The sequence below is a fragment of the Engystomops pustulosus genome, chromosome 6 (assembly GCF_040894005.1).
Source record: "Engystomops pustulosus chromosome 6, aEngPut4.maternal, whole genome shotgun sequence".
Classification (NCBI taxonomy): Eukaryota; Metazoa; Chordata; class Amphibia; order Anura; family Leptodactylidae; genus Engystomops; species Engystomops pustulosus.
The window spans coordinates 184716107-184728960 of record NC_092416.1 but is presented as its reverse complement, the minus strand read 5'-3'; the positions used below and the strand labels follow the sequence as shown (position 1 = coordinate 184728960).

The 12854-nt window shown below is 47.8% G+C and overlaps 2 protein-coding genes across 2 annotated transcripts in view; both read left to right on the top strand.

Annotated features, from left to right (window-relative positions):
* The first annotated feature begins 6206 nt into the window (after positions 1-6206).
* LOC140065412 (uncharacterized) overlaps positions 6207-12854 on the top strand; it is a 40200-nt gene continuing 33552 nt past the window's right edge. Inside the window, exons 1-2 of the mRNA XM_072113032.1 lie at positions 6207-6326; positions 6408-6505. Of these exons, the coding sequence (XP_071969133.1) occupies positions 6242-6326; positions 6408-6505 (183 nt within the window). The 5' untranslated portion in view covers positions 6207-6241. The remainder of the gene's footprint in view (positions 6327-6407; positions 6506-12854) is intronic.
* On the top strand, positions 11597-12547 carry LOC140065408 (uncharacterized). The gene has a single exon (XM_072113026.1). The coding sequence runs from the start codon at positions 11623-11625 to the stop codon at positions 12541-12543; it is 921 nt and encodes a 306-aa protein (XP_071969127.1). The 5' UTR covers positions 11597-11622; the 3' UTR covers positions 12544-12547.

Below are 12854 nucleotides of genomic sequence, written 5' to 3'. Positions count from 1 at the left end.
CCAGCCTCATGTCCTCCTGCAGACATCTCTCTCTGGCTCCTTCTCCAGCCTCATGGCCTCCTGCAGACATCTCTCACTTTCTCCTTCTCCAGCCTCATGGCCTCCTGCAGACATCTCTCTCTGTCTCCTTCTCCAGCCTCATGGCCTCCTGCAGACATCTCTCTCTGTCCACTTCTCCAGCCTCATGGCCTCCTGCAGACATCTCTCTCTGTCCACTTCTCCAGCCTCATGGCCTCCTGCAGACATCTCTCTCTCTGTCCACTTCTCCAGCCTCATGTCCTCCTGTAGACATCTCTCTCTGTCTCCTTCTCCCGCCTCATGTCCTCCTGCAGACATATCTCTCTGTCTCCTTCTCCCACCTCATGTCCTCCTGCAGACATCTCTCTCTGTCTCCTTCTCCAGCCTCATGGCCTCCTGCAGACATCTCTCTCTGTCTCCTTCTCCAGCCTCATGTTCTCCTGTAGACATCTCTCTCTGTCTCCTTCTCCAGCCTCATGGCCTCCTGCAGACATCTCTCTCTGTCTCCTTCTCCAGCCTCATGTCCTCCTGCAGACATCTCTCTCTGTCTCCTTCTCCAGCCTCATGGCCTCCTGTAGACATCTCTCTCTGTCTCCTTCTCCAGCCTCATGGCCTCCTGCAGACATCTCTCTCTGTCTCCTTCTCCAGCCTCATGGCCTCCTGCAGACATCTCTCTCTGTCTCCTTCTCCAGCCTCATGTCCTCCTGCAGACATCTCTCTCTGTCTCCTTCTCCAGCCTCATGTCCTCCTCCAGACATCTCTCTCTGTCTCCTTCTCCAGCCTCATGTCCTCCTGCAGACATCTCTCTCTCTCTGTCTCCTTCTCCAGCCTCATGGCCTCCTGCAGACATCTCTCTCTGTCTCCTTCTCCAGCCTCATGTTCTCCTGTAGACATCCCTCTCTGTTTCCTTCTCCAGCCTCATGTCCTCCTGCAGACATCTCTCTCTGTCTCCTTCTCCAGCCTCATGGCCTCCTGCAGACATCTCTCTCTGTCTCATTCTCCAGCCTCATGGCCTCCTGCAGACATCTCTCTCTGTCTCATTCTCCAGCCTCATGGCCTCCTGCAGACATCTCTCTCTGTCTCCTTCTCCAGCCTCATGGCCTCCTGCAGACATCTCTCTCTCTGTGTCTCCTTCTCCAGCCTCATGGCCTCCTGCAGACATCTCTCTCTGTCCACTTCTCCAGCCTCATGGCCTCCTGCAGACATCTCTCTCTGTCCACTTCTCCAGCCTCATGTCCTCCTGTAGACATCTCTCTCTGTCTCCTTCTCCAGCCTCATGTCCTCCTGCAGACATATCTCTCTGTCTCCTTCTCCCGCCTCATGTCCTCCTGCAGACATCTCTCTCTGTCTCCTTCTCCAGCCTCATGTCCTCCTGCAGACATCTCTCTGTCTCCTTCTCCAGCCTCATGGCCTCCTGCAGACATCTCTCTCTGTCTCATTCTCCAGCCTCATGTCCTCCTGCAGACATCTCTCTCTCTCTGTCTCCTTCTCCCGCCTCATGTCCTCCTGCAGACATCTCTCTCTGTCTCCTTCTCCAGCCTCATGTTCTCCTGTAGACATCCCTCTCTGTTTCCTTCTCCAGCCTCATGTCCTCCTGCAGACATCTCTCTCTGTCTCCTTCTCCAGCCTCATGGCCTCCTGCAGACATCTCTCTCTGTCTCCTTCTCCAGCCTCATGTCCTCCTGCAGACATCTCTCTCTGTCTCCTTCTCCAGCCTCATGGCCTCCTGCAGACATCTCTCTCTCTGTGTCTCCTTCTCCAGCCTCATGGCCTCCTGCAGACATCTCTCTCTCTGTGTCTCCTTCTCCAGCCTCATGGCCTCCTGCAGACATCTCTCTCTGTCTCCTTCTCCCGCCTCATGTCCTCCTGCAGACATCTCTCTCTGTCTCCTTCTCCAGCCTCATGTCCTCCTGCAGACATCTCTCTCTGTCTCCTTCTCCTGCCTCATGGCCTCCTGCAGACATCTCTCTCTGTGTCTCCTTCTCCAGCCTCATGTCCTCCTGCAGACATCTCTATCTGTGTCTCCTTCTCCAGCCTCATGGTCACCTGCAGACATCTCTCTCTGTGTCTCCTTCTCCAGCCTCATGGCCTCCTGCAGACATCTCTCTGTGTCTCCTTCTCCAGCCTCATGGCCTCCTGCAGACATCTCTCTGTGTCTCCTTCTCCAGCCTCATGGCCTCCTGCAGACATCTCTCTCTCTCTGTCTCCATCTCCCGCCTCATGGCCTCCTGCAGACATCTCTCTCTCTGTCTCCTTCTCCAGCCTCATGTCCTCCTGCAGACATCTCTCTCTCTGTCTCCTTCTCCAGCCTCATGTCCTCCTGCAGACATCTCTCTCTGTCTCCTTCTCCAGCCTCATGTCCTCCTGCAGACATCTCTCTCTGTCTCCTTCTCCAGCCTCATGTCCTCCTGCAGACATCTCTCTCTGTCTCCTTCTCCAGCCTCATGTCCTCCTGCAGACATCTCTCTCTGTCTCCTTCTCCAGCCTCATGGCCTCCTGCAGACATCTCTCTCTGTCTCCTTCTCCCGCCTCATGGCCTCCTGCAGACATCTCTCTCTCTGTCTCCTTCTCCCGCCTCATGTCCTCCTGCAGACATCTCTCTCTGTCTCCTTCTCCAGCCTCATGTTCTCCTGTAGACATCCCTCTCTGTCTCCTTCTCCAGCCTCATGTCCTCCTGCAGACATCTCTCTCTGTCTCCTTCTCCAGCCTCATGTCCTCCTGCAGACATCTCTCTCTCTGTCTCCTTCTCCAGCCTCATGGCCTCCTGCAGACATCTCTCTCTCTGTGTCTCCTTCTCCAGCCTCATGGCCTCCTGCAGACATCTCTCTCTGTCCACTTCTCCAGCCTCATGGCCTCCTGCAGACATCTCTCTCTGTCCACTTCTCCAGCCTCATGTCCTCCTGCAGACATCTCTCTCTGTCTCATTCTCCAGCCTCATGGCCTCCTGCAGACATCTCTCTCTGTCTCCTTCTCCAGCCTCATGGCCTCCTGCAGACATCTCTCTCTGTCTCCTTCTCCAGCCTCATGTCCTCCTGCAGACATCTCTCTCTGTCTCCTTCTCCAGCCTCATGGTCTCCTGCAGACATCTCTCTCTGTCTCCTTTTCCAGCCTCATGTCCTCCTGCAGACATCTCTCTGTCTCCTTCTCCAGCCTCATGTCCTCCTGCAGACATCTCTCTCTGTCTCCTTCTCCAGCCTCATGTCCTCATGTAGACATCTCTCTCTGTCTCCTTCTCCAGCCTCATGTTCTCCTGTAGACATCTCTCTCTCTGTCTCCTTCTCCAGCCTCATGTCCTCATGTAGACATATCTCTCTGTCTCCTTCTCCAGCCTCATGTTCTCCTGCAGACATCTCTCTATTTCTCCTTCTCCAGCCTCATGTCCTCCTGCAGACATCTCTCTCTGTCTCCTTCTCCAGCCTCATGTCCTCCTGCAGACATCTCTCTCTGTCTCCTTCTCCAGCCTCATGTCCTCCTGCAGACATCTCTCTCTGTGTCCTTCTCCAGCCTCATGTCCTCCTGCAGACATCTCTCTCTGTCTCCTTCTCCAGCCTCATGTTCTCCTGCAGACATCTCTCTCTGTCTCCTTCTCCAGCCTCATGGCCTCCTGCAGACATCTCTCTCTGTCTCCTTCTCCAGCCTCATGGCCTCCTGCAGACATCTCTCTCTGTCTCCTTCTCCAGCCTCATGTTCTCCTGCAGACATCTCTCTCTGTCTCCTTCTCCAGCCTCATGGCCTCCTGCAGACATCTCTCTCTGTCTCCTTCTCCAGCCTCATGGTCTCTTGCAGACATCTCTCTCTGTCTCCTTCTCCAGCCTCATGTCCTCCTGCAGACATCTCTCTCTGTCTCCTTCTCCAGCCTCATGTCCTCCTGCAGACATCTCTCTGTCTCCTTCTCCAGCCTCATGTCCTCCTGCAGACATCTCTCTGTCTCCTTCTCCAGCCTCATGTCCTCCTGCAGACATCTCTCTCTGTCTCCTTCTCCAGCCTCATGTTCTCCTGTAGACATCTCTCTCTCTGTCTCCTTCTCCAGCCTCATGTCCTCATGTAGACATCTCTCTTTGTCTCCTTCTCCAGCCTCATGTTCTCCTGTAGACATCTCTCTCTCTGTCTCCTTCTCCAGCCTCATGTTCTCCTGTAGACATCTCTATCTGTGTCTCCTTCTCCAGCCTCATGGCCTCCTGCAGACATCTCTCTATTTCTCCTTCTCCAGCCTCATGTCCTCCTGCAGACATCTCTCTCTGTCTCCTTCTCCAGCCTCATGTCCTCCTGCAGACATCTCTCTCTGTCTCCTTCTCCAGCCTCATGTCCTCCTGCAGACATCTCTCTCTGTCTCCTTCTCCAGCCTCATGTCCTCCTGTAGCCATCTCTCTCTGTCTCCTTCTCCAGCCTCATGTTCTCCTGCAGACATCTCTCTATTTCTCCTTCTCCAGCCTCATGTCCTCCTGCAGACATCTCTCTCTGTCTCCTTCTCCAGCCTCATGTTCTCCTGTAGACATCTCTCTCTCTGTCTCCTTCTCCAGCCTCATGTTCTCCTGTAGACATCTCTATCTGTGTCTCCTTCTCCAGCCTCATGTCCTCCTGCAGACATCTCTCTCTGTCTCCTTCTCCAGCCTCATGTCCTCCTGCAGACTCTATTTACTAAATATCTCCTGTCTGTATCTATGGTGTTTCTGAGGTAATGTAGCACGGGCCACAGGCTAATTACACTATTTCTCAGGGCTCATTCACACTGCCGTCTGCGGGGCTGTATGTACGTCCCCATAGACGGCAATAGCAGCACAACGGGGATCCGGGCCGCACACCGCAAAAAGATAGAGCATGATCTATCTTTCGGCGGATGTGTGGGTGTGTGCCGCTTTTTCCTATGGAGGGAGGAGGGGCCACCTCCTCCTCACCTCCAGCATACGGCGGTATGCCCGCACAGCGGGCATACCGCGTGTGAATGTACCCTTAGCAGCAATAGCAAATCCCTACAGAAGTCTGATCCTAAGTGATGGATTTGGGAATCCTCTGGCTGAGCCCTAGATGGATGAAGTTCTCTCCTACATTGTGACTCCATCATTCGGGTATCACCAGCGCCTGCACATCCATGATTCGCATCATGGATGTGCAGCCGACAAATCTGCGGCAACTGTGTGATGCCATCATGTCACTATGGAGCAAAATCTCTGAGGAGCTTCCAGCACCTTGTTGTATCTATGCCACGAAGAATTGAGGCAGTTCTGAAGGCAAAAGGGGGTCCAACCCGTTACTAGCATGGTGTACCTAATAAAGTGGCCGGTGAGTGTATGTAATAACCTGGCACCACGATAGTGATATATAACGCTGTCAGTACCAGAACCACTGCCGGTCCATACACAGCGTCATGTGAGGAGAGGAGAGGGGACTCCCAGCATCATTATCACCATCATACTGTTACTTCATCTCAGAGGAGCCGCAGTAGTGCCGGGAAATGTCACGTATGGGTCATGGTTTCCATCCTGAATATTTCTGTCTGAATTGGACCCTAACACTAATTCATGAAGATCTCTACGAGATGTCAGGATGTTACACAGATTTCATCTACGTCATAGAGAAACTCACAATGTAATCCATAGAAGATCCAAAATCCATCACTGATCATCAGGATCTTCTCAGTGTTTTCTTATTGATTTCAGCAATTGTATTTTTACATGATACTTTATATGTTTTTACTTTATCTTTTTTCTCTTCAGGATCAGACAATGGACAGAGACACGAGGGTGGAGAGAATCTTCCAGCTCACCCTAGAGATTCTCTTCTATATTACTGGAGAGGTGAGAGATTGTGATGAGGTCACATGACATCATTATCTATGGGAATAACAGATGATAGGACTGGAGAGGTGAGAGATTCTGGAAATGTATGGAGGGAGATTTATCACTGTGTCTCTCCATAACCAGGATTACACAGTAGTGAAGAAGACCTCTAGTGGGCGCTGTCAGGCCCCTGTGTATGAAGGACGGGGGAGAACCCTGAGCCCAATCCCGGCTCCTCCACCTCACCCCCTGATACATGTTGACATCAATGAGCAGAAGATCCTAGAAGTCACCCACAAGATGATGGAGCTGCTGACTGGAGAGGTGACACTGCTGGGAATGCTGGGACATTATACAGTAACGCTATGAAGGGATCTGGGTGATGACGGGATCATTGTGTGTGTCAGGTTCCTATAAGGTGTCAGGATGTGGCTGTCTATTTCTCCATGGAGGAGTGGGAGTATTTAGAAGGACACAAAGATGTGTACAAGGACGTCATGATGGAGGACTACCAGCCCCTCACATCAGCAGGTAATAGACAGGACTAAATCCACACGTCCTTTCATTATCTGTATGGAAAGAAGGAATTCAGTCTCTGGATGTTTCCTACAGGTAGATCCAGTAAGAGAACATCACCGGAGAGATGTCCCAGTCCTCTTCTTCTATCACAGGATTGTTCAGAGGAGAAATATGTCCCACAGGATCATCAGGTAGGTAAGGCTTAAAGGAAATCTACCATTTTCTTTTATGCAGTATGAAGCAAACATACCTTGAGAATGCTGTAGCTACACTAATGCAGAAACATATCTTGTTTAATCCCTGAATTTAGCGGTTTTGCATAAAAAATTATTATAAAATGTTTATAATGAGTCTCTGGTGCTTATGTGGCTGCCCCAGTGCTCTTCCTCTTACCCTAATTATGCACTGCTCCAGTCTTGTTCTGCCCAGCATAAGGCGAGAATACTCATCACTGTGTTGTCCTTGACAGGCAGAAGTAATCAATCACTGCACCATTCATCAGCTGCTGTATGAGTCATCCAGCTCAGGTTTATTAGTCCTGCCTGGACAGTGCAGACATGTGGAAGTAATGTGTTTCTGCATCTCGCTTTCCCAAGTTCCTGAATGAAATTGCAGAATAATGATCTGCAGGATACTGGGAATGCTGGATAAAGTCAACAGGCTCTTGGGAAGGCTTATGGGGGGAGGGATGAGGCAGTCTTATGCATGCTGGAGGAGTGCATAATTATGGTAATGGTCATTTTATAATTGTTCCTCAGCCCCCATAAATCCCCCCTTGTATTAAACCGTATCCAGCAAGCTATTAAAAACAACATTTTGTAAAATTGTTCACCTTTTAAGCCCTTTCTCGGGAATTAAACCAAAATCAAGTTGAAAATGAGATATTTCTGGGGGGTTTTCTGGAATATGTTTGTTCAGCTCCACAATATACATCGTCCCAAGGGGGTGAGCAAAGAACAATCCATCCGGAGGATAGTAATAGCTCATTTGGGAAGGTAACCTGCTTTTTGGGCTATGATAGGGAAGGGGCACCATTTTGGCTTTTGGAGAGCAGATTTTGCAGGATTAGTTTTTAGTTTTTATGTCCTGGCACATGGTGAGCTCTTTCTATCGCGAAAGTTGAAGAGAAACACTCACTACCCAGTGTGTCCAATAGCCAAATTCTGCCGTATTCTTTTGTTCATCTTCCTCAGGGAAGACTATCAGTCTAACGTTACACCTTCTAGACCTATCCACCTAATCAATGACCTTCTCCTGTATTTCCCTAAATTCCCTCTCCAAATTTTTATTACTCCTCAATGTAGTCTTTTCGACTTTGGAGAGCCTTTCCTCCTGCTCTTTTAAACGCTCCCAGTCAGGATTGCATCCCCTATTGCTGAGTTACCCTCCCTTTTCTTCCTCAGTTTTGCTTCGTAAAGGAGTGAATCTTGGTGGGAGGGGATTTTTTAAAAAATTTTCTAAATCTTGAAGGTTTGTCTCCTCAAGACTCAGGACTGGGCCCAATGGACTTCCTAGTGCTCCCTTTAGGCGTCAGAGTATACACAGAATCAGATGATCCCTATCCAACAAAGTAAATAGTAACTTCTTTGTTTTACCGCTATAGTAGAGAGTAGTAAGCCGACTACTGGCCCCTAAACAATCCTAGTGCAAACTCTACAATACAAACAGACTGATAATTTCCACTTATATTTCACCAATGCTTTCACCACAAAGTTTAGTGTAGAAGTAGTAGACCAAATGATCTTTGTGCACAGTAAAAACCTTTAAAGCAAAGATATTAACAGCTACGGATGCTGTAGAGCAGGGTTCCCCAAACTACGGCCCGCGGGCCATTTTGATCTGGCCACCGACACTTGGCGCGCCAGCACCGGGCTCTCGCGGCCCGCAACAGTCGGGCCGGAGCCTCCGTCCGTCCGGACAGGAAGCTCCTGCTCGTCACTGTATAGTGCTCGGTGCAGGCGGAAACGGCTGCTCGAGCACTATCACTGGAGCGATGTGGCCGGAATACAACCCCGGCGCACATCGCTCCATGAACTAGGCTGCGCGGCCGCACGATGACGTCATCACGCGGCCGCGCACCCCTTCCTGCCCGGACACGGCAAGAAGATAGAAGACTTAGGTGAGTACAGGGTTTTTATTTTTTTATTAAAAAGGGCAGTAAAAAGATTGTGGCGACTGGGGGGGCCAATAGTTAGTTATGAGGGGCAGAATAAGAAATAATTAATTATAAGGGGCAGCTTAGGAAATAATTAATTATGAGGGGTAGATTAGGAAATAATTATAAGGGTCAGCATAGGAATGAATTAATTATGAGGGGCAGTATAGGAATAATTAATGGTGGGGGCAGCATAGGAAATAATTAATGGTGCGGGTATAGGAAATAATTAATTATGAGGGGCAGTTTAGTAATTAATGGGGGGGGGGAGGCATATTCAATAATTAATGGAGAGAGGTCCCGGTATATTAATTAATTAATTGGGCCAATATATAAAATAGTTCACAAGGGGGTGCAGTACCGGTATATTAAATAATTAATTGAGGGGGGTACCAGTGTATTATGGATGCGGTCACAAGTACCGCTATTTATTTTTAGACTTTAGTCCGGCCCTCCAGCGGTCTGAGGGGGACAGTGAACGGTGCCCTATGTAAAAAGTTTGGGGAGCCCTGCTGTAGAGTGTCCGGCGAACTATAGCAAAGTTCCATTCAGCTATTTTCCAATTACAGGCGGTCCCCTACTTAAGAACACCCGACTTACAGACAACCACTAGTTAAAGACGGACCCCCCTGCCCACTGTGACCTCTGGTGACCTCTCTGGATGCTTTACCATAGTCCCAGACTGCAATGATCAGCTGTAAAGTGTCTGTAATGAAGCTTTATTGATAATCCTTGTTCCAATCACAGTAAAGAATTTTGAAACTTCAACTGGCACTGGAGCCAAAAATTTTTGGTCTGGATCTACAATTCTAAAATATGCAGTTTCGACTTACATACAAATTCAACTTAAGAACAAACCTATGGAACCTATCTGGTACGTAACCCAAGTGTCCAGTACATTCACCGCAAGAGATAGTATACATGGTGTAACGAACCAGTTCATCTTGACATGTCAAAAAAAAAAAGTTTGCGAAAAGACGTAAGCAAATACAAATGCTTCAAAATGTCCCACAGCAGAGGCCGATTCAATACATAACAAAATTCCAGTCTGCTGTTTTCCAATTATGAGTGTCCAGTACTTTCACCATAAAAGATAAGTATACGCGGTGTAACAAACCAATTAGTCTTTTTACGCCAAAAAAAGACTTTTAAGGAAAGATGTAAACAGATACAAGTGCTTTAAAATATCCCACAGCGGAGGCCGATTCAAAGTATAAAAAAGTTCTGAGTCAGGCTAATAATAATATCTCTCACTTTATGGTTGGCTGATACTTTCACCATGAAGGATTCTGTACGTGCTTTCGCAGACAAATATTGTTATGAACCGAGCAGTCTTTATGTACGATGAAAGCTTCTAGTCCAAAAAATTTTTGCAAGTGTACGTGCTGAGAAATGACACCAAGTTAAAGACCGTTCTAGATTTGACAAAGTCCAGAGTTGGAGAACTTTTGGCAGACGCTCTAGTGCGTAATATAGGTCGAAACCAGCTCTATACACCAGGGGAGATCGAAAAGCAAAAACGGTTTCTTATGGACTAAACAGGCTTGTGTATAGTAGCATGAGAAAGTACTTATCTATCCACGGAAGCCGTCATCCGAAGGAGCCAGGTAGGGGGAGCCAACGAATTCCCACCAGGGCAAGGAGACTGGGTGCTCCACTCCTCTCCCAGATCAAGACTCCGTTTGAGCTGACTGCGCCGTCCACGTTGCCATGCACTCTCAGTGAACTGTGTCCACCACCAGGTCGGCACTGATCCTCCCGCGCTTGCACGCACAAAAGATTTTCTCCACAAAAGAGACCTCTGGTCCATCTGCAATATTTCGTTTAAGTCTCACTCCCGATAGCCAGCCCGCTGAGGGCAATCGTAGCAGAGAGTCGCAGGCTCTGGCTAAGGATAGGTTTTGGGCGTAAAGGAAAGTCAGGGTATGTCTGTTTAGGGTATTCTTCGCCGTAGCCCGACCACATGGAGGAGGAGATAGAGCCAGTGCGGATTGTGTTCCGTCATGCCGCACACGCTCAATGTGCTCCTGTTCTGACTATAGATCTGTAAAAGTGCGCCACCTGTATGTGGCTCTGCCCACCACCAATTACCCCCCACCCATCGTGGGGGTACATGAAATGGTGAGAAGATCTGGAAATTCCCCACACAGTGTTCACCACTAAAAAAAAAAAACATGGAGTAAGAGGGAAGGCATTCTGGTAAGGACAGAGAGAGGACTCGCTGTCTAACAAGGTCGAGATTTGAAGAGAAACAGAGCTGTCAAAAGATGGAGACGTTGTTCCCTGGCAGCGTGGTGAAAACTTGACTCTTCTCTTCAGAAGCTGACTCGCGTCTGCTCATTTGCATACCAAGAAAAAGGCTGTAATGAAAGCACAGAGCCTCGGTGGTAGATAATTTTAGGTGATATGCCGGGACTTTTAACCCTTTATCAGCAGATATTACTGATGTGAGGGGTAAAATTCTGGTGACCGAATGATCGTTAAAAGAAAAACATCTTTCTTGTCTTTGTACCTCACTGCAAGAGGTTCACCGTTGCAGAGTAAACTTGACTCTCTTTTAGTTTAAGGCTGATATTGTGGGGACCCCAGTTTAACTCTTAGAATTGTCCCACACGCACCTGTATGCATTGCATTGGTTCCCAGTTAGGGAGGGCAAACTGGTAGAGTTTGTTTTCGATCTTTCCCTTTATAGATCTGGTGGAGAATCCCTAGTAAAATTCCTACAGGGTCAAAGATTCATCTGCCCTTAGCGGAGGACAGATTTTATAGTGTCCAAGTTGGGGGTTAAAAAATTTTCACCATTTTTTATTTGTATCAGGGTGAAGATGTGAAGAATATTCCTGCCCCAGAGACATATGTGAGGGGCGATGAGCGATGTAAGGAGGAGATTCCTACAGGTAACTGCCCAGGTGAGTAGTAACCACTAGATAAAGCAGAGACGAGTGATAACACAGAACATGGAGACATAGACTAAGAAAAGCTGGAAGGTGGGAGCTATGAGGGTCAGGAATACTGCTCACCAGGACCTCGGAGGAAGAGGCTGAGATGTTACATCAGTAATAATACAGAACCTTATGGTAAGCAGGAAACAGTTTTCTCACAGCCAATGTTCATTTTTTTGCAGATGACTGTACCAAGAGCTCAGAGGAACATATGATATCAGAATCTGAAGCAGAGGAACCTTATATGACAGAAGATACATCCGAAGAGCAGGACAACATCCCAGATGAATCGTCAGACCTTCACAGGACCAATCCATCGCCTGATCCTATTAAATTGGTTCCATCTACAGAATCATCAGGAACTGGAAAGAACGTTATGATAAGTTTAGATTATGGTAATCATATTAGCGTTCCTGTGTCTCAGAGAAGTTCTACAGAGGAACTGAAATTTATATCTTCAGAATGTGGGAAAAGTTATACAGCGAAAGCAAATCTTGTTAGACAACAAAGTATTCACACGGGGGAGAAGCCATTTTCATGTTCAGAATGTGGAAAAGGTTTTAACCAGAAATCGGATCTTGCAAGACATCTGAGAATTCACACAGGGGAAAAGCCATTTTCATGTTCAGAATGTGGGAAATGTTTTCTACACTTCAGAAGTTTTGTTAGACATCAGAGAATTCACACAGGGGAAAAGCCATATTCATGTACAGAATGCGGGAAATGTTTTTCAAGCATCAATAATCTTGTCAGACATCAAAGAACTCACACAGGAGAGAAGCCATTTTCATGTTCAGAATGTGGGAAAAGTTTTAGCCAGAAATCAGATCTTGCAAGACATCGGAGAAGTCACACAGGGGAAAAGTCATTTTCATGTTCAGAATGTGGAAAATGTTTTTCAGCCGCCGAAAAACTTGTTAGACATCAGAGAAGTCACACGGGAGAGAAGCCATTTTCATGTTCAGAATGTGGGAAAAGTTTTAGCCAGAAATCAGTTCTTGATCGACATCTGAGAACTCACACAGGGGAGAAGCCATTTTCATGTTTAGATTGCGGGAGATTTTTTTCTCGGAAATCAAGTCTTGTTTACCATCAGACGTTCACACACAGTTGTAAAGCCAAATCCATGTAATAAATCGGGGGGGGGGGGGGGGGGAATTGTTTTGGCCACAGATCACAGATGTCACTGCCTCATCTTTAAAGAAATTATGATGATGAAACAGACAGCTTGGTCTCTCTTTATAGTTTTATAGTGGCTGAAGAAATCAGAAATAAATAACTTCATTATACACCTTAACACTAGGGATGGACTTGGCCCTGACAGTGTTTTCTGATGTAGTGCTGAGGCTTTTCCACATTTTGTGCTGAGGCATCTCAGGATTGACAGCAAAAATGAGAGTACATGGAGCACGGGCTGCCAAAAATGCAGTTCATTTGCTCCAC

Excerpts from the sequence above, each read along its gene's own strand:
- LOC140065408 (XM_072113026.1), top strand. The coding sequence starts at position 11,623 with ATGATATCAGAATCTGAAGCAGAGGAACCTTATATGACAGAAGATACA.